Consider the following 26,749-nt stretch of genomic DNA (forward strand, 5'->3'; position numbering starts at 1 on the left):
GGGCAGCCTCCTCAGCAGGCAGGCGCCTGTGCCGCCGCCAGACCCCGGCCGCGCCGCGCCGCCCCTCCCACCCAGCGCCGGCCTCCCCCGGCGGAGCAGCACCAAGCTCCCTCCCGTCAGCTCCCGACGGGGAAAACTGCCCGGGCTCAAAATGTGCCCTCCTTTGGGACTGCGCCTGCGCGCACCGCCCCGGCCCACCCCAGTGCGCAAGCGCGGTGGGCAGGCGCACGCGCGCTGGGGGGCAGAGAAGCCCTCCTGAAGCCCTGCCCTCACTGTGCTTTGCCCGTAACCGCGGGGCTCGCACGTCGCGAAGCGGAGGCGGCGCGGGGGAGCCGCTCCCCCCCCGGCACCCGCACCACCCCGCCCCCCCCCCCGCCTCCCTCCGGTTCATACGGCTTATGACTTTATCGTAAAGTTTTTTGGTTGGGGTTTTTGAGAATTCTCTTGGCGACTGATTAAAACAGCTGCTTCCAACGAGCGACGTCGTTTTATCCGCAGAGAAAACCCCATTGTTAAAACGATGTTTTATGGAGCGGTGTATTTATCTCCTTCGTATGCAATCATTAACGTACCCCGATGTGGAAACTACTGTATTTATAATTAAAACATAAGCCTCAGTTGGGGTACTAACGGCTGCTAAATTTTTCCCAAAGTAAATGCCTGAATTAAAAATGGAAACTGAGGATTACAGTTGCAAAACTGTGAATTATAAATAGTAAAATGAATCTGAAAATGAAATGCCCAAGCTGCTTTTGTTAAAACGCTGCTGTAGCTACTAGACATGGCCAGATTTGGTCACATATATTTCACACATTAATGTGACGATGGTTTTACGTGTGTCCATTTCTGTGAAGTTCTGATTTGCATCACTATGACTTTGGGGTTCTCTAGGTTTTTGTGATTACATTATTTTAGTGAACCTAAAAATATAACCAAGAAAATTTTATTTTCCAGATCTCTATCATGTTTTGGCATACAAAGGCAAGAATGTATGGCTGAGAAAGTATGATTCATAAAATAAATAAAGCAATGTTGAATATGGGGACCGTACTTTATGAACCCACTGCTTCTGTAACGGTTTTAAGGTTAAAGACAGAAGTCCTGAACTATTACAGTGCAGGGCTGCAACCCCACCCCATGGAAAGAACAGTGCCTCTTTTATACGGATTATTCTGGGGAGGAAAACACCAACATAAACCTGAAGTTAAAATTCCAGAGAACAAAAGCCGCTCTACTACTGAAAAACCTTCCACATTGGGATTTAAGCTGAACGCTGCCTTAACATCCACTTGCTTTCACACATCTGTAAAGTACTGATTCTTTAGAAAATAAGTCTGCCACGTAATACTAGAGGATGTATGAACCACACCTTTAAGAGCGTTGGGAGCGGAGGAACACCACTGGAGAAGCGGTGGCAAACAGGTGGGATGACGATGTCCTGCGACAGCTCAGCTGGACCTGTGCGGGTGTGCCCTGTATGGCTGAAACGGCGCTGGTCGGTCAGCCTGAAACAAACACCTACAGCCTGTTATAAACCGGGGCTGGCTCACGGGCCGTTGGTGTGCATCACCCCTCGGTGAGTGCAACTGAATGTCCTTGCTCCAGTCCAATGGTGGTCTCTTCTGGGGTAGGCAACATTGCTTTAACAGTAATATATTATATCCTTTTTCTTCAGTCAGTGGCAGTTGTTCCTCCATACCAGTTCTCTTTCCAAGAGGGAGAATTTAAATTTAAAGATTTCTGTTATTTAGTTGTAGACCTTAGGGGAAAAAATGGAATATTTGAGTGCTACCAATGGCCCTATTTGGAACAACAAAGCCAATCTGGATATTACACATGTGCAGTGCTTAAAACTATGACATTCCTATGCTAATCATACGATAAGATTCAGGAGATAACAGGAGTTATGTGCATTTGACTTTTCTGAACAGAGTGACATCACAATCCTGCCTCTACTGCTGAGATCTGTAAAGAAGTTTGGTAAAGTTTGTGCTTCTTTGGAAGATTAATTTCTCATTGTCTGAATCCACAGAAGTAAGATGAAAACTCTTTTAAGGCCTGTACCCTGAGAAGTTATCCATTAAGCAGATTTCTTCTGCTTTCTGACACAGCTGAGAATTTCTTACCACTGCTACTGTAAGTTTTTGTACTGTAGAGTGCTCTAATCTGTCAACAAATGTGACACATCTAGAAGAAAAGACTCTACAGTTACTCGTAAATTTGCTTAAGTGGTAAATGAAATCTCTCACAGACACACGTGAGCCAAGAACTGAAGTAGTACCGAATGACTTGGTGCTAAGGTGGTGGTTAATGGCTTAGTCCTGGGTAGAAGTGTGAAAAGTCGGTTTCTTTGGCAGTTCCAGCACTGACCACTATAACTGGTGTTCTGTTTCTGTGCTTTATGTCTTTTGCCTGAGAGCAGAAAAAGATCGATGCCTAGAAATGCCTTTCTTCCTTGCTAGGCAGCTGCTCCAGCCGTAGCTTCAGAACTGTGTGTCTCTAGGCGAGGAGTAGGAACTGCGTTCAGTGCCTGTAACAGACACTACGCGTGTGGTTTCAGTGCAAAGGCAGTGACCTCCATCTTGTGAAGCGGTTCTCAGTCATGTGCTCTTTATCACTCATTCCATAAAACACATTTTTTGCTGAGATTCCCTAACTTTTGAAGTGATATGGTCTTTTCCATATACAGTGCAGATATATGAATACATCACTTAAATTAATCACTTCTTTACAACTGTGGACAGGTTTTATACTCCAATGAGTTGATTCAGCCACAAATTAAAATAGAAGAAATCAAGATTTATACAGTTATTTGAGTATTTTTAATTATATGTTATTGTCCTTTCTTTTTCGCCACAGGATTAAGGCGTTATAGTAAAATTGAATGACTAGCATTTATTCATGAAGTATCAAGTCTTTCATGCTAAAATCAGACTTTTTCTGAAGAAGACATTGAGTTGCAGCTGAGGTTGTTTTTCTCTTTACACAACTGTGTGTGGGGAAATGCAAGGACTCCTTTGTCTGAAACACTGAACTCCTTTGCAGAGAACATGTGAATATTAGACAAGTTTTGAATGCACAATGACTACATATGCCCCGTATAATTGCGGTTGCACTATGCTGTAATTGCCCACATGAGTTGCAACTATAGTTACCTATGTTGCAAAGTACGGCCTCTTTTTCTCTGAAAAGATTATTGCAAGGAAGTTTTTATTTTCTTTTAAATATTTGGACTGAACAAAGAAGAATTTTAGTTGTGAATTGTGAATTTTCATATAGAGTTTGAATTATTTTTCCCCTTGTAACATTGTTTGTTTTTCTCCATCAGAAAAAATGCCTACACAAACAGATGAATGACTGGACATATCTACTGAAAACAGAGGTTTTGCTATGCAGAATTTTTGAAACACAGCAATAAAGAAGTGTGGATCACATTGACTGACTCAGCTGGCAGTAATAGTGCAGAGTAAATTCCATAACAAAACTTATATTGTAAATACTTTGTATAAAGAACCACTCTGAATTCCATGTTTAAATTTTCTGTCGTTTGCAAAAGTAAAATATTTTTAATCAAAGTAGTCATTAATACTTTTATAGAAACTGAAATTATGAACAAACTTCCCTATATATTATACGAAAATGCCATATTGTTCCTAATATCTTACCCATTTCTAAAGTAGAAAAGATTATTATTTTCACAGCTTTGCCGTTCAAAGACACGCTCCCTCCATCCAATTCCAGCTATTAAGAGATGGCTCCCTCCTCTGGAGCACTTATACTTGCACTGCAAACATGTGGAATCTTTGAAAAATTACTGAATTCACTCATCTGTTTTAAAGTCCCTTTGACCTACAGCATGAAAACAAAGGTATTTTGAATTGACTGAATATGAAGTAACGGGCGTATGGATTGATGCCACTGCAGGAATCATTTCTGTGTAACTGCTGCTGCCGCCGCCGAGCTCCTCAGGCACTGCACTATCATACCCCTGGAACCTTAGAGAGACCCAAGAGCTGGGTGGCCTCTGGGCTTTGCTCAAAGCATTGCAAGACACCTTATTTGGTTTTTTTTGTTGTTGTTGTTGATTTTTTATAATAGTTGTCACACTGATCTATATAGGCATACTGAATGACCAGTTTTCTTTTATATGATTATATAGCATATTTAAAATGCTTCAAGATTGTTGTAGGTTGGTTTGAACTTCCGTAAAACAAATAGATTTAACTTCAGTGTATTTGTTTATTATATGAAAATATATTGTATTATATGTAATTAAGCATATTTCCCCAGCCAAAACAAAATGTGTTTTGGGAATTTGAAGATTCTCGGTGGAAGGAGCTGCATTTTGCTTTACGAACAGATTTTTCTGAAGGTGAATCATGGAGGAAAAGATAAAGAAAAAATATAAGGTAGTGTAATCTCTATGAAAGACTTCTGAGCAGGGTGATTTTCTGTTTTATTGATTCCAGCACTGCTTGCAAAAATAGAACTGAAATATGTCCCTGTAAATAGAAATGGATCAGAGAGGCTTATTTTCATTACCACTTTTTTCCCTCATGGAAACCCGAATTTCATCTAGTTTCTTGCATGAAAAAGAAAACATGATTACTAGAGACATTAATTGCATCACTATATTAGCCCAACTTTTAAAACTCGATTGCCATATATAGCTGCATATTTTCCTGCCAAAACACGCGCAGACAAACTTTTATTTGTAACATTTAATACTTCTTAATCTATTTAGTGTTTAACAGAGCAATTTAAGGAAATAAGTAGTACCATAAGAAGTGGAATTTAAAAAGCCTGATTCAAATTTGATTGAAATTGGCCAACAGGATAAAAAATCATTAGAAGGGGGCTGACAGACAAACTGACTTTCAAACAGCCAGAGGTCACAAGCTTTCTTGCACATCTTGTTTTCCGCAAGAAGCAGGGATTGAAAAGAACACTGTGGATCAGATCACAATCTTAATTGTTTAGTAATATACTAAAAGCTTAAAATTAATGTTTAAGATGACTGTATAATATAAAATTTAGATTAGATTAGCAAGGTATAAATCACAAATAGCTGAAGTTTGCTAAATTGCTAAGATGTGATCTCCCACTAACACAACTACAATGGTACCAGTTTTGCCTAGGGTTTATTGCATGAACAGCTTTGCCAACATAATACTTAAGAGGGTTTTTGCAGAACAAGTATTACTCCCATAGGAGTAAAGCCCTTCAAATGTAGAAGTAGCCAATTATCCATTTTACAGATTTTCTTTGCCATCTATTATGTGTAACATAAAACAGGAAATGAGACTGAAATATAAAACAAGGTGCTAATTTTCTGGAGTTTTTCTAATGAAATGACACTATTCAATGCAGAAACAAACAAGTAATATCTCCGTTTCACCTAAACTAGAAACCAGAAGTGTTTTCTAGAATAGAGGCAACCTATGTTTTTTTTTCCCCTGACTTATTATTTTATCAGCATGTGGCTGGTTATTCATTTCCTGAGGAAAAAACAATAATCAATGCCTGCCAGCATATGCTTTTCATTTAATTAGGAACACAGGACTGGAAAGAACCACCTAGGTCATCAAGTCCAGTCTCTAATTAAACACTCTTCAAAAATATTGATTAATCAAAGTTGCATAAATACGGTAGGTTTTATAACACTGTACTCCTCTGCAGAGATTCTAAGTGACCTTCTGCTTTAATCTTTGTATGGTGTTTTTTATACCTTTCCAGCACTTTTTTTCATATCTGTTATCTACCTGTTCTGGCAAAGACAAACCACCACAGGACAGCGCTCTGCTTATGCAGACCGGTTGACCTGGGTATATGGAGACTGGCCAGCCACATAAATTGATACTACCTTCTCCCCGCCTTTGCTCTCAGAGAACCCTACTATCTTACTTCTTTTCTACTTACCAGTTGATTTTGAAGAAGATATACAGGGACTTAAGGGAATTTTGAAAAGTTGACCTCTCTAGTAAGTTAGGTTGACGTTAGCTAAGTATTTAAAATGCAATTACTTCACAGACCAAAAAAAATCATTAAATGTTAAGGAAAACATTTAAGTGAGAAGATCTATTACACTAATAGTTATGAATCAGATATTCAGGCTACACCCAAAACCTACTTCAATTGTTTGTAAAGATTTTTTAATATAAAGAGTGACTATTATTTTCAATGCAAAGAGCTCATCATATAGACATTTGATTTTCAGTAATTTTATATTACACTAATCTTTAGTGTTTTGAGCTGGAAATTAGCAGCACTTGATCTATAATTATTAGTATATCTTTGTGTTTATTTTCATACTTAATGTGCCTTGGTCAATTGAAGAAATTTGCCATTATCTAAAAGTTAAGATAAATGGATTCAGTGCTAACACATCTATTAATGCGTTCTCCCTGTATTTAATGTATTCTTGACTATAAAAGATGCTGCTGCATTTGGGAATACACATTTTAAACATTAACTGTTAAAATAATTTTGACTAATAATTTATTTAACTGGAAAGTAACTGTGATTCATTTTCTTTGTCATATTAGAAGGAATACATTAAATTACCATAAACATTATATGTCAAATTCAAATTTATAGAGAAATAAGGGAAAACCAATTCATTTTATGTATTAATATTTGACATTAATTTCTTTCAATTTGCTTAAACGAAGCGCCTTTAATTTAAGTCAGATACACTTCTACGGACTGACCTGTAAAAATAGGGAAACAGAATTTTTCAGATGCAACAGCACTGGAGACCATAGTGTGCAGCTTCTCTCCTATTGTTTCTGCAGCCCGCAGTCTAAGTCCTTAAATGGCATTTTATGCGCACAGCTGCCAAATCTCAGAGGGCTTGGTGTATTTATTACAGCCTGGACAACTGCAAACTGTTTAGTTTTAAATTACCAGAAGGCTCTAGCTGGCATCTGTATGGAAAAAAGCTTGGGATCGCTACCTGTCCTGCAAGTCCTTTCCTCAGAGGTAGGAAAGTAAGAAAGGGCTCAACATACTTTAAATCCCATTTCTAGGGCTGATTCATCGTGGGGCCTAGCAACATCAGATGATTCGAATAAAACTGTCATCCCCAGCAACTTTTGCCTGAAGAGGTGACACTAAATAAAGCTCACCCAGAGAGCGGTGAAGGAAACGACCGCCCCAGCCCCGAAAACGCCTCAGCAGCCCCACCCCGCCTTCCCGAAAACGCCTCAGCAGCCCCACCCCGCCATTTGGGTTTTAGCGCCAAAAGCGCCACCGCGCACCTGCCGCGCATGCGCCATGGCACGGAGCTGCAGCCGGCTGGCTGCGTTCCTCAGCCGACCGGTCCGGGAGCTCGCGAGATCCTCAGTTCTCGCGGCACTTCCCCGGCGCGCTGCCCGCCTGGCGCCGTCGCTCGTCGGGTCAGGAAGCGGAGGCGGCGCGGGGAGGCTGGGACGCCGCTCGCTCGGGTGTGCGCGGTAGGCGGCGTCGACCTGTCTGCCCTGAGAAGGCAGGTGAGAAGCCCTCTTCGCCCCGCTTTCCGCCGGTGGGAGGGGGAGAGCCCCCCCCCTCGGTGCCTGCGCGCCTCGGGGCTGCTCTGGCGGTGTGAGGGGAGCGGGGCCTCCGTGGCGTCCGGCAGGTTGTAGCTCTGGAGGTCTGGCCCTGGAGACCCTAGCGAGCTCCTTCACTGCCCTCTCTGAACTCCCTCAGCCTCCGGCTCCGTGAGAGTTCCACAGCCCGGAGGTAGGGAGTTCACCTCCGAAGGTCAGTGTAGACAGAGCTGCCTGGGGTGTCCTCTCGTGACTAAAACCGTCTGAAAGACAACTTTCCCTTAAAAAAAGAGCTGTTCCTGAAGCCTTGGGAACGCAGCCGTGGTGAGACCGGGTCATCCTAAACGCGGTTGTGCTGATGTGTTAAAGTCTCTGGAATTAAGTTTGCTTAAGGAGCCGGAAAAGGGGGAATCCTCCAGATTGCATTTCTAAGTGGGTAAGCTGTAAATCAGAGGAATTATCACTCCACCCCCCGTAGTCTTTAATAATCAAGGATGTGAGTGGAAAACAGCTGTCTTGATAAGTGCTTTGGTTAGAAATCCATTTATTTTGTTTTATTCCTATGCCCCATCCCTGCCACTCCCAGGTAACTTTGAGTTTAAACATGACAAACCCTTATTTTGTTTGGCCTAGTGAGGCTGGATTGTGTAATCTGTCTGTATGGTATCTGCTACTTAATTTGTGTGATGCTATTTTTTCTGGTTGGCAATTTTTTTCTGGAAAAGCTGTAGACATACTGTATATAACTGATGTTTAGCTGCTTCCATAGCAGCCTTTTCTTCTCGCTGCTTCTCTTAAATGCGTTTGGTATTTCCTGCAGGAGGGAAAAAAGTTTATCTGTGGCAATGATAGATCCTTTAGAGAACAACTTGTTTGATCTTCCTGATTATGAGAATACAGAAGATGAAACGTTCCCACCTCTTCCACCTCCTGCCTCTCCAGGAAGAGACGATGTTGAATGGGCTCAAGCTAATGGAGGTGAACGCCTGTGACCCCTAAAGATCCCATTTTGCAGTACAGACAATGAAATGCTGTGAAATCAATATTATTGGTGTTGTACTTCACTACCTTGAGTTTACTACATAAAAATAGTCTTGTGTAGATAAGAAAGCAATTCGTAAACTTAAATTGTTATTGATTCTGTGCTTTTGAGCTTGTGGGAAAAGTTTATTTTTGTAGATGCCATGAAAATATGTACACAAATGAATCTTGATAAAATTCAAGCTCTTCTGACAAAATGTTGGTAAAGATAATTATACACTGGTGATCTATAGTTACCCTTTATGACTTGGATTTCAGAAGAGGTAAGAGTGTTGAATGTAGTATTCCAGGGAGATGTAGGTAGATTTTGAAGAGCATATGATCTAGGAAAAATCCAAGACACTTCAGGACAGTGAACTTAATTATCTGTATTTGAACTTAATTATCTTAATTATCTTAATTAACTTAATGATCTTAATTTGAACTTAATTATCTGTATTTGAAAAGATCTTACTGTGTACTGAAGAAGCTAATAGAAAGTATAAAGATTTTATTTTAACTGTTGTTCGCTTCTACTCATATTTGCCTATAGTATTAAACATATTTTTTCCTTGATTCCTGCTCTGTCTGTTCACTAGAAAATAGGATTTTGGATAGATTTAATTCCTTGATATGTGAAAAGGAGAACTTCCGAATTCCTGATGTTCAAAGTGACAAGAAGTAAACCAAGAAATCAGTATGATAACTAATTGCTAGCTCTGAGATGAGATGGGCAGTGGTGCCTTGTCTGTTGCAGTCAAATAATATATACTGGCCCTAATCAAAAAGTATATGGACTTTGGTTCTTAAAAGACACATTGATTGTGGTCACACATAGCCTTTTTCTCTGTTTTTTTGAAAGCGATGCTGGTGGTTTAGGTCTGTCTTCCAGATCTATCAGTGGAAATTTTGGGACACACCTATCAAATCATGTTTATTGATAATCTGAGTTTCTTAATTTTTAGAAGCAGCATCTACTCTCAATACATTTCTCATCAGAAATACAATGTAAAAGTTCTAAAATTAGGAAATTTCCCTTTCAAGGAACCTACTTTGCCAGAAAAGTTGATTCCTCAGTATATTTTGAAGAGACCGATTTATTTCCAATCTGTCTTGTGGGAGAAGCAAGGTGAAATATGCAGACATTTGTTTGGAGTACTATACCTGCAATGGAATACTTGTGACTGTTGCCTTTTTGGTAGGGTAGAAACTTAAAATTTACATGATGTAATTCTAGTTGATGTCAATTGCATTATATACCTGAAGTATGTTATTTTCTTTATTGGAACCAGATGGGAACCAGCAGTCACAAACAAAGGACTCTGCTGTAGCTACACGGAAAGCAGTTAAAAGACCAATGCCTAAACTGGATGCCCAGAGGTAATTTTTTACAGAATATTTATTTCTGTGATGAATTTGGTATATGGCTGTGGGGGAATGGTTAAGGTTACTGTTATCCCTGCTTGCTGATAGCCAAGTCAAAGATCAAGAGTTTTGGAGATGAAAGTGCCTCTTGCATGCTGTATCTGAACCCTTTTATTCCTTGCTTACCTGTGTAATGCTATTACACAGGTAATCTAACAAGTAGCCTAACTTTCTTGAAGTCTCTTTGGGACTTAATACATGACTAATAATTTAAGATATGTTTATTATTCATAAATAGGACTCTTCCAGCTGAACCTTTATTTTGCTTCAGACATAGTACTGTAGATTTCTTTCTTTAATAAAAGCATGCTTCAAAATAAAACCTCAACGTAATAGTGACTGTAAGGTACTACTTAAAGTACACTTACACCTGACGTACAAGCTGGATAAACTCAGTATAAAGATAAAGGATTTTAATATTTTCTTTGCTGTTATCACTAAAACTGGTGTAAGTTCTTTATAAGCAATGGAAAGAATCTGAGCTTTCAGTTTCTTCATTTTAAATATACTGATGAAGCTAGTGATACCACAGGTGGATGCTCTGGTCATGCATCTAACTGCTTTTACTTGGCCAGTATAGATACAAGAACTGACTTTCCATGTAATCAAAATAAAAAAGCTCCTTGGACTAGGAATGTATGTATGGTGAATTTTCCAAATAAGTCTTTGGTCTTACAGAGTCTCTATCCTATTTTGTGCTTTTTCTTAACGACTTCTAATTCTGTACATTTTTCAAATAGAGCTCTGTAGCTTTTGGCTATTTAAAGGAATGTGAGGTTGTTTGTGTGGCTTGTGGTTTTTTTGTTTTGTTGTTTGTTTGTTTGTTTGTTTTTAATTAGAAAAAGAAAGTCTGGGTTTCAAATAACTTCACCAATTTCCTATTCACAGGTTAATCTCAGAAAGAGGACTTCCAGCCCTGAGACACATGTTTGACAACGTGAAGTTCCAGGGTAAGGGGCACGAGGTAAGACATAGTGAGCTTTTGTTTTGTTTCCTGGGAGGTTAATCTAGACTTGATAGATTGCTGCCCATCTGATATGGGGAGAACTGATACTACACTCTGGTTAGCCAGCTTTCTAACAGTATTTGAACATACCCTGATGGGGTTTGAGGTTGCGAATTTAAAAAAACAAACAAACAAACAAAAAAAACAAAAACCCAAATGTTTCAACAAAATCCATGTTTGATCTTAAAACTGTTTTCCTCTACTTCAAAACTAGAATATCATGTCTGTGACTCTTTATATTGTCCATAGAAAGGGGTTTTTTATATTGGAACAGGCTTATAAGTGCCTACTACATCTTTACCATCTCACTTCATGATCAGTTTCCTTTGTTAGTGAAAATCTTCTGGCTTTTGTGACGCCTCTGTCCCCAAGTTTTTAATATTGAAAAAAGTGTGACATACCACTTAAGCAAAGAGAAAGCAGTATTTTCTCTACAAACTGTCTCATTGTCTTGGATACACTTAAACATAGAAAGCTCATTTTTCTTTAAATATCATTAGACTATTGGCATGCTTGCACAGATGCCTGTGCATCTCTGGGTTACAGAGAACACTCATGGTATAAATTTTCTCGTTACAACTGGAGGCAGTTGTAACTGAAGAACTAGGCAATACTGCTGATCTGGGCTAAAATCTTTATTAGATAAGGTTATTTAGCTGGACATTTTTCTGTGTGTTCTAAACATCAAAATAAATGCCAGCTGTGCCCCTACGGATTTTTTTTTTTCAGTCTGGGTTCAGACCTAGGTTGCTTAAGGGCAACTTCTCAGAAGCCTGTCAGATGTTTTACAGTATATGCAAATGCTTTTCCTGAACTAGAATCGCTATTCTTCTGATAGCTTGAAATTGCACTTACAGACTTGATCATGGGAGGAAAGGCTACCCACGCATTCATATTACTTAAATTTTCAAGCGACTTTCAAGCTGCAGATGCTTAATATTTTCAGAAATGTTACTGTGATGTTTCCCTCTGCAGTCTGTTGACTTAGTCAACTTCTAGCTGCATTATCTTGTTTTATGCTCTAGGCAGAAGACCTGAAGACACTCATACGACATATGGAACACTGGGCTCATAGACTATTTCCAAAATTGCAATTTGAGGATTTTATTGACAGAGTTGAGTCTTTGGGAAACAAAAAGGAAGTTCAGGTACGTATTGTTCTTGTCAGTTTCTTTTCATGCAGCACTGAACAGTGTAAGAGGTAGGTTTAGAAGAGTAATTTTGTAACAAAAGACGACTTAAGTTGTGCATACTGCGAAGGAGTATAATGTTATTTAAATTAATTTCTCTCTTTTTAAAAAAAACTCTTTCCAGTATTTGAAGTATTCAAGTTTCCATTTAGATATAATTCAAGTTTACATTTAGATATAACCTTTCTTTATTTGAATTAGTACTTCAGAGAATTGGCTTCAACTTTTTCAGGACATCTTTAACCAAAGTAATTTGGTTAAGAGTGCTGGAACTGGTTGGTTTTTGGGGTTTTGTTTGTTTGTTTTTTAACGTTTGAACCTGCAAAAGAAGACTTACGAAGAATGCTGCTTCATCTGTCTAGGTGATAGACGAAGGACTAGGAAAACGATCCACGACATTAAAAGTTGTGGGTCAAACAGACATGTAGTGAAAGGAATATTTTCTTTTTCAGAGTAATAAAGTGTAAAGAGAAATTGGGAGTAGTATTAAAAACGTAGCGATGTTGCGCAAAAGAATTTGTTACAGATGAAATATCAGTATTTTAATCTTTGGTTTGCAGACCTGCCTAAAGCGGATTAGACTCAAAAGAATTTGTTACAGATGAAATATCTGTATTTTAATCTCTCGTTTGCAGACCTGCCTAAAGCGGATTAGACTTGATCTTCCTATTTTACATGAAGACTTTGCAAGTAATGAAGGTATGCTCATTATGCTGTTTGTTCAGTAGTTCAATGCTTAAAATTACTTTACTTCCCCTCCTACTGACCAGAAATTAATGATCATGATACACTTTTGTAATGTAGAAGAAATTGTTGAGGTCCTCTGTTTTAAAACCAAGCTTCTGTTGAGACTTACGATTACAACACTGAACTGGTACTCGGACTAAAATGCTCTCTCTCTCTCTAAAAAATAAATAAAAGTGCATAGTATACTGAAAGGAAATGGAAAATGGGTATTATTACCAGCATTGTTAGAAAAGTGAACATACTGGTTTGTATTGTACTCTTATGAGCATGCAGTCTGAAGAGCTCTTGGATCTTACTAATGCAGAAGTCAAAGATTTATTATACTGTTTATACTACAAGCTGTTACAGTGCAGTCAGGGTGTAGTGTCCTTTGTAGGGAAAGTAAGTAATGCTTGTGGGCACCGTTACGTCTGTCAGTCTTGGCATATAGCTACTATTGAGTATTTCTTCTTCCAATATCAAAATCCAGCCACTTTAACAAGTAGGTAATTCAAGAGTCTCTTCCAATCAGATGATGTTTTTAGATACACTAGAAATAATTATTTTTTTTAATAAAAGGAGGGAGTAGAGTTCACCTGGTAGTTTGAAAGAAACTTTATTAGCAGAAATGAGGGCATTTCATAGTTATTCCTAAGATCCTTTGCAGGTGTTCATACTTTCACTGTGAGTCTCTCTTGAAACAATTACCTACCCATTGTCCAGTTTGTCTTCATGTGAACCTCAGCCTCCAGACAAGCCCGTGCTTGGGAAAGGTGTTCTGGTGGATGAGTTAACCAGTGGTAAAACCTTGCCTCACCGGTGGGGACGACCTCTGGGCAGTTAGTGACATGTGGCTGTCTTCACTGTTGGCTGCATTTGCTAGAAATGGAATGTAACCATAAGCAGCCACAAATAGTAAAGCAAATGGTTCCTGCCGACAGTGTCTGTAGAGTTATCAGATTTTTCTGTGCGATGGTTCCATACATTTGTATTTAAATGCGGTGCTAATCTGTTCTTGAACTGTGTTAGCGAGTGTACTGCTGCAACTGCTCAGTCTTCAGTTGAAAAACTTGAGTAGGTATCTTACAGTTTTGAAATAAAAACTGTAGCTAGAGTATTGTATTAAAACCCAAAACCTTGTTGTCAGCTAACTTCTCTATTCACAGGCTTAAAGTGGTGCAGAGGCACAAGCATACTTGGCCTTAGGCACTCTTGAAGGAGTGCTCTGCTTCTATGTTGGTGGGTGAAGTTTGTCTAACGGAGTTGGACTGCCTCCATTTTGCATGTATTAACGTTGGCAAATGAGTAAATATTCCATAATAGTAGCACACTGAATTCAAAGCTGACCATTCAATGTCTGTGTTCGAACCTCTGTCTGATTCCCATAACTAGTCCTGCCACTTTCCAAAGGATAGTGTCGTATTAGTAGGGGTGGGAAGAAAATTATTTGGCCTTTCAGTAAGGATTGCCTGAATTTACTGTCTCTCTTTAACCTTCAGGCACAGCTCATGATTGCTAACTTAGTACACAGAGCTATGTCTCTAAATTCAGGTATTTATTATTGTTGTGTGTTTGGGATCTCTGATAAGCATTTGTTGTATACTTTCAGTATCAGGTATGTGGACCTAGGCAGAAAATTGCCCATTAAAACTAAATTACAGAATGATCTTCAGCTGTCAGTACAACTGCAAAACGTAGAACACAGAAATGCTTTTAAGATGCTCTCCTGACAGATATTTAGCAGTAGCGCTCTCTGGGTTCAAAGTGCTGATTTCTGCCTTTTCCCCCTCCCACCCCCTCATTTTTAACCAGATGGTGGAGGGGAAAGTAATGGTGTGGATACAGCCACTGAAGATGTACTTTCCTGCTCTGGAAATGTAGGAGAACTCAATTCTCGGTCTGGTACAACTCTCACAGAAGAGCAACAACAGCGAATCAAGAAGAACAGGCAGCTGGCCTTGGAACGTAGGCAAGCAAAGATGCAGTGTAACAGCCAATCGCAACACAACGGTAATCAACCCTGTAAATTAAGTGTTAATGTTAAGGTCAGTAGCCTGAGAAGCTTATACAACTGAGTCAGTTTAAAGGAAAGGGTAGCGATTGCTTTTCTCGGAAGTAGCAAAATGTGTAACTCTCCAATTTGAACTGTGTTCCTGTAGTTAGACTCCTCCAAAGCTAAGACAGAACTACTCTCCCTAGTTGTCATGCCAAGTTGTGATAGCTTTGAAATGAAACTCAACTTGCTGGTTATCTCTGGAGTTGGCTTTCCTGCAGACAGCGATTCTGGTGATAGAAACTGCAAGTTAAACACACAGCAACAGTGTTTTCTCATAGTAGGAAACTTTTTTTTTTTCTTTGACAGAGCTCTCTGCTAGTCACTCAGAAGGGGAGTTTAATACCCCAGTTGCTCAGGATCCCGCTGATCTTATCGAAGACACTCAAGCTGCCATAACCAAGGTTGCTGTTACAGAAGCTGAAGATAGAGATATAGAATTGGAATGTGCCAGCGAAAAGCAGTAACCATTCCCCATACTTGGAATGACTTTCTTAACTTTGACAGAGTCTCTGCTAGTCACTCAGAAGGGGAGTTTAATACCCCAGTTGCTCAGGATCCCGCTGATCTTATCGAAGACACTCAAGCTGCCATAACCAAGGTTGCTGTTACAGAAGCTGAAGATAGAGATATAGAATTGGAATGTGCCAGCGAAAAGCAGTAACCATTCCCCATACTTGGAATGACTTTCTTAACAGAAAGACCCCGATGTTTTAAGTACTATCACTGTATTGAAATGTTGCAGGCTCTTTGCAGTCTGACTCCAGAAGCTTCATGGAAGTCTTCACCGTGACTTCTGTACAGTTGGACAGAACTCTTCTCTGGGAACTGCAGATGAGCAACTCCGTACACTGGAAAACAAAACCAAGTTCTTCATCTGCATTTGAGACATCTTTCCCCCCACCCCCTCCTGACATTCTTTAGGAGAAGTTAATGAGTTTTTTGACCTAGTTTGAATTTTGTTTACAGTTGATGCCAAACTGAATTAACTGGGATATTGACAGGTCAAGTTTCTATTAAAGTTGTTGTTGGGTCTTTTTTTTTAATAGAGGGTATATATATAATAGTGGATAGTGCTATGTCTGAACAGGTGTCCTGGATTTTTTTAACTTGCTTATCAAGTACCTGTATCTTGTTCTTATAAAATGGAAGCTATTAAATTTCAGAAGTCAAACCTGAAATTCTTGTATGAGGCTGTTACAGCTACAGCCCCTCCAAACTTCCACATCCCTTGTGCTAGTCAAACATCTCTTCACAGACGTACATCCCCTCAGGGAACATGCTTTAGCTTTGACCAAATTAGTTATCTTCCTTCGGCTGATTCTGTTTGCTGTCTGGAAGCTCTGTTTCATCCTCTTAACAGTCTTGTTTTTCCTACTTGTGCAACAGGTTTTCCCTTCTGTTGAATGAACAAGAATCACCATAATGGTAAAGCCCCGAGCCTGCCCTCTCCAGCAGCACAGCGTAGACTGTTGTTCGTAACAGAAACTGAATTTCTAGAAACTGAATTAAGACAAGAGCAGCACTTACAGCAGATGAAATAGTTCATGTCAACAGGTGTTATTTTATGCCAGATGTGCAGCTGAGGGATTTCAATAAACAAAGATTCTGTATTCTAGATTAGTGTGAAGGAGTTTGCTTTTCATATCCTTGTAGCTATGAGTTAAACTTGCTGAACTATAGTGGAAGATAGCCAACACCTGTTTTAAGAACTCAATTTATGCACATGGGAAAGTAACTTTTTGAATGACAGTTAAAAGAATTCACCACACTCTTCAGTTTGGAAGATGAGATTTATCATGTATAAAATCTCTTAAAAACTCATACATGTTCATCATCAGATAAAAATAATTCTTATTTAAAATAGACATTTTGTTTCTTATTAAAAAGACTTGTTTTTTTAAAAAATTAATCATATAAAGTGAATAGGAGCAGAACATCAACAAGCAGATGTTGCTAGGTTATAGTTCAAGTTCTAATGTCAGCTGAAACATCCAATAGTGCCAAATCCCTAATCTCCTCCAGCAGCTGGTATAAGCTTGCTCCCTTGGTCTGGCAGTACTCCTGATAGTCTTCATCAATTACTTCAACTCTTGCTTTTTGTTGGGCACGCTGGGCTTCTTCTGCAGACTGACTGACTTCTTTTACTAAGTCAGATTTCACCACGTGAAAATTCTTTTGGGACACCTCTGTGTCTGAAGTCTGATATGGTGCATTCCTGATTATTTCAAGCTTGATTGTGTCAGCATGGCAGCGGGAAGTCTGCACAAGTATTTTCACCTTAAAAGCAATATAAAAATTATTTTATTTCTGATGGTGTTATTTCCTTTACTTCCTTCAGATTAAATACTCACGGTAATGTGATCGAAAAGGCTTAATGTAACTGATTCTCCAGTAGTTGTAGTGGAAGTAATTTTATTTTGAAAGCGATGAAGTGATCCAGGCTTCCACTCACAGCTCCTATCACCTCGGCAAGAGATGACTAAGCCTTCTTTGGTTTTCATATATGCAGCACCTTTGATTCCGTATCTACAAAAAAGCAGATGAGCAGACAGAAGCTGTTCTAACAATTTTCACCCTTATCAGTTCTCTTAACTTTGAAACCAACAGGCAGCTAGCTAGGATTATATAAAAGCAACATAAAGGGGCAAACACTGTAGCCTGATAATCCTGCTTCAGGGACGCTGACATGCATTGTCAAAGAAGAAATCCCTAGAGTATACGAAAACAGCATGAAGACAGCGACTGAAGTGTTTCAAAAGCAGCAAAGCAAAAGTAAAATGCAGTCAGTGATCCTTTATCTTAGGTGTTGGGTGGAGCCTGGAATGGCCCGATAACAGAAGAAGAGCAGCATTACAGGTTATTCCAGACAGCACGGTGAGGAAACAGTTCTCCATTAAAAAAAAAGTTACTTAAAGACCAGTGGCGTATTTGCACTGGGTTCTCTGGAAGGAACCTTTCTTGGTTGGGTAGGTTCTGGCTCTTCATCCATGCATGCCAGCCAAGCCATCCAGAATGCCAGAGACGACAGACCTACATCGAGCTGGCTTATATCGAAGCTCAGTCTGTGGCCAGGATCAAACAGCCCCTGGCTGTATTCATGGAAGTCCAGGGTATTCATGTAATGGTTTACTTTACCTAACATCCCTATAGAATGTTTTTTGGGTTTTGTTTCTTCTTTTTTTAAAGGAGAGTTCTTATGCCTACACTTCTTATACCTGTTGGCTAGCCAGGTGGACAGTGTTGCTACCAGTAATGCACAAACATGAAGATCATTAACTAATCCAAGATGTCCAGAGCCAGAAAGGGAAAGGAAAGGTTGAAGAGCTGGCCAAGTCTTACGAGAGGCACTGCTCTCCAGTTCTAGGGTGACTAGTTACTTCTTAGATCATTCACTAGTCAATTTATAACATAAGCAGAACACATTTAGTACACTTTAAAATACAGATTTGAAAGCTCAGAAATTAAAATGTAATGTTAGCTTCATGTAAAGAGTCACCTTCTACTTGGCTAAATCAAAGGCTGAGCTGAGATACAGGCACTTAGAAGAGCCTAACTGCCATAAATAGCACCATGTAAACATTTCTTCTGTGCTTCCCTGCTGCCTACGAGGAGTCGCTGTGCAAAAGGTGCTCCTAGCCTGCATAACCTACAGTCTGTAGTGAAGGGAAAGAGCTGAGGAATGCATGGCTTTGTGATTTGGAAATTTAAAACTGCCCTTTCTTTAAGTAACTAATCACTTTCTATGGTTAAAAAAAAAAAAAAAAAGGGGCAAAAAATATTCCAGTCATTGTTCTGCCCTAGCAGCTGCTTTTAATGTTTTGAAATAAATACATACTGTGCAGCATCGTCTTACCATGTCCTCACAGGTACTCCGTTTCAGAGTCAATGCATAGAAAAGCACCGCTTAGGATTTACAACAAAAATCTAAAATGCAGTCATTGGTCAACACCAGGCCACGCTATAAACGCTTCCTTTCTCAAGGACGAGAGGCATCCTCACGGCATTCTAGTAACATTTATGTCTTAATTGTAAGCTCAGTCCAAGCTCTAATCAACTCACCTTGGTACAAAAACAAGTACACCATTTGTTCGAATTGAGTAAATAACACCATCTGCTATGCAGCGCTCATCTGTTTCTGGGGTTTTGTCTTTGAAGTACATGCACTGGAAGAGTTCAGTAGACTGTTTCTGAGCATGCTGGGCTGCCTGCAGCACCCCCCACAAAAAGAGAAGACAAAACCACCTAAATACATATTTCAACAAGCTTGTTTGGCTTTGATTTTCATACTTTTTCCTATTACCTGTCCCCTAGAATAATTAGATCTAAAAGGAAATCCTACATGTAGCACACGTGAAGTATGAAGTCACTTTTACTACCACTCTCAGAATAAAACTGATACTTAAGTAAAAAAACCCAAAAGCATTATAAATAAAAGTGAAGTGATACTATGTTATTGTAGTACCCAAAAGCTGCAGTCAGGACTGGTATCCCATTCCGTTGGGCAGCATACAAACGTACGGAGACACGTACAATGACCATCTTACCCGGTTTCTGTTATTAATGTGTCTGCACAATTCCTGAAGATCCTTATTACTGAATACATAATCCTTAACATCTCCTTTAGTTTCCTTCAGAGTCGCTGCCATCAAGAGTCTGTGGACAACAATATCAGCGTATCTTCTAATTGGAGAAGTGAAATGAGTGTATTTATCTAAGGCAAGTCCTACAAATAAAAAAGGAAGCGGTGATAAGCAATCAACTGCCTCCCCCCCAACAGTTCAGAAATAACAACTGGAATAGCATAAAAAATAAAGTGACGAGATACCATAATGATGAAAGTCTTCCTCGGGACAAGAGCCAGTTGAGAAGTACAATGCATTAGACATTGCGTGAGTGGCCATAGATCGCAACAGTTTATTTACAATTGGATCCAGTGGGTCATTTGCTTTATCCAGGGACTCGGCCAATGCTTTGTTAGACCTGTCAAAAAAGTGTTAATTCTGAAGAAAATTACGCTGTGCCTGATCATAATAGCCTATAGTTAAAAAAAGCATACAGAAGCACATAAAAATTTATTAATCATTATTAATATAAAAATATGAATGACAAGCAGAATGATATTAAAACTTTCACCACAGTTTAATAACAGCTCTGCTCTAGAAAACTGTTTAGAAAACTCCCCAGTTTTCACCAACAGGCCTGTCTTCTGCAACCTGGAGAACCAAGAAGGACTGGAGCAAAAGCCACTTCTGTGCAGTACAGAAAAGACAGTGAGCTGGTCCAAAACCTGTTCTGTACAGGAGAACACAAACGGGACAAGGTGCCATCCAAATAAAAGGAGGCACTACTGATGCCCTTCACACTTATGATGTCCAGGAATGATGCCTCCCAATGTGATGAAGCTCACAGCTTTCTCGTAGTATCTTGACAAAGTAATTCTGAATTATTATGAGTCATTTAAACTGACTACCTTGCACAGAATTAGCTTGATTTAAACAAGTACTCTCTTACACTACTATTACAGGAAATATGGTGCAAACAAGGCTATTACAGAGCTTAACCACTATATACCGACTAAACAAGTTCTTTTTGGATGTGTCTAAAATTATTCCGATACTGCCATTTTCAGTCCAGCCAGCAGAATGCAGGCAGCCTCTCTTGTTTAGAACATCATCGCCTGCTTACAGAAAGGTTATGGTGAATTTTTCTTTAAGAATTGCTATACAGTGTCTATTAACATTGATACTGAGAACTGTAATGCTTCGTGACAATAACATAGCCAAACAGTAAATTGCTTAACTTTAATTAAAGCGCTTAAGTAGTAAAAGATACCGTGTGTCTATTGAGAAACCTTTGGCACTGGCACATTCTCGAAGTTCAGTAAAAAATTCCTGTCGTGGTGGAGGGTGCTGACGCAACAAAGCTTGATGAGGAAAATTTTCTGAAATCTTTTTTGCCACCCAGTGGTTGGCAAGAATCATACATTCTGCTACAGTCTCATGCACCTCCAGCGGCTGCTTGGGGATGAGATCATGGATATTATTTTTATCATCCAGTTGCACTCGGATTTCTACGCCTTCTAGTTCCAGAGCACCACAGCTGTCCCGCTTAGCTCTAACATGTCGTGCTATATCTGTGAGTTTTGATACTGCCCACACCAGTTCATCCAGCTTCTTCTGTCTAGTTCTTTCATCCAAGTTTTTCAGTTCCAGGATATCACCAACAACACTTGTGTCTCCATCTAATAATCCCTGTGCTGCTTCGTAAACTAGCTTGTACGCAGATCGAATGATGGTTTTGTTGTAGCAGACTCGCAGCATTTCGTATGATTCTTTTTCTAGTTCCCACAAGACACTTACAGCATACCTTAAAGATAAGATCACAATTCTATAAATAGTTCTGGTTGACTTAAACCAAGCACATCCAACTGTTACAAATTTACACATTTCATTCTGATTTTTTTCACTGGAAACATCTTTTTCTTCATGAAACAAACCAGTGCTCAGCAATGCCACTGATTAATGCATTTGCCTTTCAGTCTCATGTACCACAACATAATAAATGAGGACCAACTATGTCAGCACCTGTTGAGGCAGAGTACCCCCAAGATACAAGGCCACATCTATTTTAAAGCACAGCTACACTGCAATAGTTATTTTTATTCATTTTTATTTTATTAGCCAGATGCATCCACAATGAACATATCTACACCCTGCATATCCTCATGCCTGCCAGCCAACTAACCCTGTAAATTGTAATAAAATGGGGTAATGGCATGTTTGAGGAATAGGACAATAGTAAAAAGCGTGACCGTTCACATGGGTGCATGCACTCCAGACTGAAACCCATGTGAAAAAACAAGTGAAGAACAAAGATGCCTTCACCTTTAGGCTGCTGTTTAAATACAAAGCAAATTGCTAAGGGTATGGGTAAACATTATTGGAGGACGAGAGAGTAATTGTATAATACCGTATTTCAGCTTTTTTTGACTTCCTACTACTTCGCTTACAAATAGTAACAAATAATTCAAAAAGCAAGTGCATAAGCAGTTACTACACAAAATCTTACCTATCAACTCCACTAAGAAGAGAGCATATGTCAGCACTCAAGACGGAGGGCAGCATGTCATAACGACGATCCGCTAAATAGTAAGTTGTTGCCCTGAGGAATAAAATACATTTACTATTCTTCTCACAAGGACTCATTGGTGTGTATCTCCCAAGCAGTTTGCAGTATAAGCATAGCTTCAGCAAAAACAAGACACAGCATGATTTTAAAAGGTTATGCTTAGAGAACACACACATGTGCAATACCAAAGTCAAATTATTTAAATAACTATTTGTATAGTACAAGCCTAATTTTGCCTTCCTCGGTGTCCAACTGCCATTAAGGCCAGAGCTAGGGCTGTACAAAACATGCTCAACTAAGAAGAGGTCATTTAATGGCTATACCAAACATCTCCGCTGGCTATACAGTTTACATTTCTTTGCATCTACAAATAATACATTTCATAAAGTGGTTCAGCAGTTTAAGTTCAAAACAGTGGCAATAAAAGAAAAAAAAGAATGGAATATTTGGCATATTGAAACACAAGATTGAATATTAAAACAAGCCTGCCAAATACCTCTGGAATTAAATTCATGTAAGACTTAATTCCATTTTGTGGGTGTTCCATGTTCTGTGTGAAGATTCATCCCCCTTGGAATGCAAACAAGTGGTTTGTAAATACTTCAAATCACAAATGTTAAAGCAGACTATAAAGCAAACACTAGTGATTAGGGAAAGATAAACTTAAATCATAACTTTGTGGAAAAGAGCAATTTCATAGTAAAAGGCTGAAGCAGTAGGTCAGAAAGCAGTTTCTTCCCCAGCAGGCCTATTTTATCCAAATAAAAGCAGAATACCATTAGTTATATATTAGTTTTAATAAGCTGTTTCCATGACACAAAAGAAGAAGAAAGAATGTCTCCTTCCTTCCAGTGTTTCTCAATGTTGCCTTAGGGTAGCATCACAAACTTCTAAGCTCCATAAATTTTCTAATTTTTAGGAGATAACTTACCTTGCTCTGGCCTCAACATCAGTGTAAGAATTTGCTGCCACAAAATGGGTTACATCTGCAATGTGGACACCTAACTCTAGGTTCCCATTTGGCAGGGTTCTAACAGAGAGTGCGTCATCCACATCCTCGCAGCCTTTTGGGTCAATGCTGAATATCAAGTGTGTATCTCTCAAGTCGAGACGGTTTTTTTCCTCCTCTGGGTTCACTTTCCATGGATTTTTTGAAGAACTCATGGGCATTTCACTCATCTGTACAAAAACAATATGGATGCACATATAATTATATCTTTTCTACAAAAAGAAGCCAACAAATTAGATTTAATTAGCTTTTCCTTTTCTACTCTGTTAATTGTTTTGTGTACTTCTTCATCCTAGACAAATTCTTCTTTCCTTGCATTTTCCAAGTCAGTTTATTATATTTATTTCACAGAAAGTATGAAACAGAATTGAAAAGAATGCTACACATATTATTAACAACTGATATTATTGTGGTGATACTGCAGCTCTGGCAAACATCACCACTGTATATTGGTTTTTTACATTCTTTTTCTTTCAATTAATTGTAGGTATAATCAAAATAGTTATCTATGAGAGCTGGTTGCTCTCCTGGTTGAAGACAAAAGGATTTAAAACAATGATTTCAGTAGGTCCAGGCCTTTAGGATCAGTACCATAAACACATATTAAAGACAGTAATATCTTAAAAGCCTACCTCAAATTAGAATTAAGAGATTGTCATCTTCTCCTCATAGCAAACATATTGTCTTAAAATCACTCTTGACTTGAAACTTTATAGTATCTATAGAACCACTGATCCAAAAGTAATTCCAGAAAAATAACCTATAACTAGTTTTCAGCTTTCAAAAACCTATGGCAACTAAGACATTCAGCTGTAAGAGGGTTGTTTCTCATTGAGAAACAAGACTCTGAAAATCAACAGAAAATAATGTATCTAATCACAAAGACTAACCTGGATTTCTGAGAAAGGGGCAACACAGATGCTGTTCTCCACCAGAATAGCTGCAATTTCCCCCTCAAGATCTCCAATTCTTCCTAGAACTCTCACGAAGTGTCCATTTGGATATACAGAAGTTGATTCCCAAGAATCAATACGCACGACAACTCTATACTCCTGCAGCAAGACAATTCTGTTAGAACAGCAATCTGCTCCTGACAAGCAATCAATATAAATACTCCCTCAGGGGCAAATAATGCTATCCAAAGAGACAGGCAACTCTAAAAAGTTTATAGAAAGGAAAAAGAAATCCACAATGAGAAGCATACAAACAAATACTGAGAATTACATTTCTTTCCTGAGCAAAGATCCACTTGGGGTCATTATATGGAGAATCTCTATCTTAAAGCATAAAAAATAAAAACAAAACCAAGATGTATGCAAATATTCTTATACCAGAAAAGACATAGTTGGAATTTACTTCTTGGCTGTGAAGAAGTACTTAACATTACAAGGGAAAAGCAGCAGGAATGAACAAAACCATGTTTCTTCTTTCTGCCGCAATGACAGGCTAATCATCGTAATTCATCATTAATTTGTTGAAAAGCTCTCCTTACTACTCTCAAAGTTATATATAGTCATAGATCCAATGAAGCCACAAGGGCTATTACAATTTATGCCCCTAATGAGACCTTTAATTTATCAGAAAAAAAACAAAGCAAGTAGTATATACATGCTCAGGGTACCTGGACTGTGGCCCAAATTCAGAACTCAAATAAGTTTTATTACCTGAAGCTGACACAGTTTTGACAGGAACTGAACATATTCCTTCAAGGCAGAAATTGAACTACTCTCACAGACTTAACTTTAATAGTTTTACCCATGGTTTTGCCAAGAAAACATCATTAAAGCATATAACACCCGCACAATTTTGTAGGAACACAGAATAGAGAAACACTTCTGTCAAATTACCTGTAATGCTTCAGCTTGCTGGGTACTGATCCGGATTTTGGGAATTCGGTAGTCCCAAGGTGTAACAAGGATTTTCTGAGCATTTCTGCCCTGGGACTGGCTGTCTTCTTTAGTGGGGAAAGTGACCACATAATCCCTCCAGTTCTTTTGAATGATTCCAACAACTTTACCTTTTAATAAGGAACATTGTTGGCTGTACATTAAAGAGTTAAACAGGAACGTGAAAGCAAATATGTGGGAGGTACAGAAGATTCATTGCTTTGTAATATGAACTAATGTGCCCACAGATCTGTATTACAATTGCTAACAACATATGGTATGCAGACAACAATAAAAGTTTGTTATAAATTATTGTTGGCACAGCCAGATTTTAATGAGCTTTTATTTATGTGGAGACTAACTCATTGTATAGATTTCAATTGATACACTACATAAATTATTCAGAGAGATTCCCACTACTACTGAAATTTGGCCAATTCCAGTAAAAAATACAGAAAATCTTTAATAGTAAAGATGAAAATTAAACAGCATTTTCTTGCAGGAAGAGAATTAACATCCTAAAACTTTTAACTCTGACCTCAGCAAACTTTTAAAATTTAGCTATACCTGCAGAGTAATATTTTCAAATAAGTTCCCATGGTACACAGACATGTGACATTATAATGGGAGCTGGATACTTCTTCACCTAACACAATTTTTTTTCATCTTGAACATTATTTGCATCAAGGAATTAAAAGGATGCTGTTATCGTTCTGTATAATCAACAGTGATAGTGGAGGACTTGAGTGCACACTCTGGTAAATTGGTCTGTATTAGAATGGCAGTTCGTCTCTTGTAGAGCTGTGAAGAGTGACAGCATGCGTTTGGGTAGCAAAGTATTCCAAACTCAGTATTTTAGGAAGATAACTACAGTAATTCAGCTATTTCTGAGAAAGACATTAAAGAAAAAAAAAGGGGGTTTCGCATATAGAACGAATCTAGTGGCCTTCTTGTTGGGATATGTTAGAATGCTTTAATTTGGGATAATCACTTCAAATTTACTACAGTGCAAAAAATGTGACAATCACAGAAATCGAGGGAAGGGACTATATAATGAAGATTGCAACACAGCTTGGACCAAGGAAGTGCAGTGATCTTAACAAAACATTGTATCATGCTATCTACTTTACCTGTGGGCATAGGGTCACCAGTGGTGTCTGCAGGTGCTTTATCCTCAGTCTCATTTTCACAAAGGGCAACAGTCCTTCCTTTCCATTCATGCAAAGGTAGTAACTCAACAGCTACCACATCACCATGGATTGCACGATTTCGAGCTCTGGCCCCATAAATAAGGATGTCACTTAGAAGTTCTAAATTTAAAATAAAAAGAAATAGAACTATAAACTCCTAAAAAATTCAAATCCCTCCACTCTTGGCAGCATTCTGCTGAAATAACAGAATATGACATTTCATAGAATCGTAGCATCATAGAATAGTTTGGGTTGGAAGGGACCTCCAAAGGTCATCTAGTCCAACCCCCCTGCAATAAGCAGGGACATCTTCAACTAGATCAGGCTGCTCAGAGCCCCGTCCAACCTGACTTTAAATGTTTCCAGGGATGGGGCATCTACCACCTCTTGGGGCAACCTGTTCCAGTGCCTCACCACCCTCAGCGTAAAAAATTTCTTCCTTCTTTCTAGTCAGAATCTACCCTCTTTTAGTTTAAAACCTTTACCATTTGTCCTGCCACAACAGGCCCTGCTAAAGAGTTTGTCCCCATCTTTCTTATAAGCCCCCTTTAAGTACTGAAAGGCTGCAATAAGGTCTCCCCAGAGCC

At 38.9% G+C, this 26,749-nt stretch overlaps 2 protein-coding genes across 2 annotated transcripts in view; one reads left to right on the top strand and one right to left on the bottom strand.

Annotated features, from left to right (window-relative positions):
- Positions 1–7,380: 7,380 nt before the first annotated feature.
- TIPIN (TIMELESS interacting protein) lies at positions 7,381–15,437 on the top strand. The gene is made up of 8 exons (XM_009280415.2): positions 7,381–7,490; positions 8,347–8,504; positions 9,839–9,926; positions 10,860–10,935; positions 12,003–12,125; positions 12,803–12,866; positions 14,706–14,903; positions 15,256–15,437. The coding sequence occupies exons 2-8, from the start codon at positions 8,372–8,374 to the stop codon at positions 15,411–15,413; spliced, it is 840 nt and encodes a 279-aa protein (XP_009278690.1). The 5' UTR covers positions 7,381–7,490; positions 8,347–8,371; the 3' UTR covers positions 15,414–15,437.
- Positions 15,438–15,462: 25 nt separating this feature from the next.
- Positions 15,463–26,749, bottom strand: part of DIS3L (DIS3 like exosome 3'-5' exoribonuclease) — a 23,229-nt gene continuing 11,942 nt past the window's right edge. Inside the window, exons 7-17 of the mRNA XM_009280416.2 lie at positions 26,103–26,282; positions 24,934–25,103; positions 23,977–24,138; positions 23,009–23,256; positions 22,018–22,110; positions 20,782–21,315; positions 19,775–19,929; positions 19,494–19,672; positions 19,009–19,154; positions 17,301–17,475; positions 15,463–17,226 (exon numbers count right to left, since the gene is read on the bottom strand). Of these exons, the coding sequence (XP_009278691.1) occupies positions 16,915–17,226; positions 17,301–17,475; positions 19,009–19,154; positions 19,494–19,672; positions 19,775–19,929; positions 20,782–21,315; positions 22,018–22,110; positions 23,009–23,256; positions 23,977–24,138; positions 24,934–25,103; positions 26,103–26,282 (2,354 nt within the window). The 3' untranslated portion in view covers positions 15,463–16,914. The remainder of the gene's footprint in view (positions 17,227–17,300; positions 17,476–19,008; positions 19,155–19,493; positions 19,673–19,774; positions 19,930–20,781; positions 21,316–22,017; positions 22,111–23,008; positions 23,257–23,976; positions 24,139–24,933; positions 25,104–26,102; positions 26,283–26,749) is intronic.

Source organism: Aptenodytes forsteri, unplaced genomic scaffold (assembly GCF_000699145.1).
Source record: "Aptenodytes forsteri isolate BGI_AS27 unplaced genomic scaffold, ASM69914v1 Scaffold83, whole genome shotgun sequence".
Lineage (NCBI taxonomy): Eukaryota > Metazoa > Chordata > Aves > Sphenisciformes > Spheniscidae > Aptenodytes > Aptenodytes forsteri.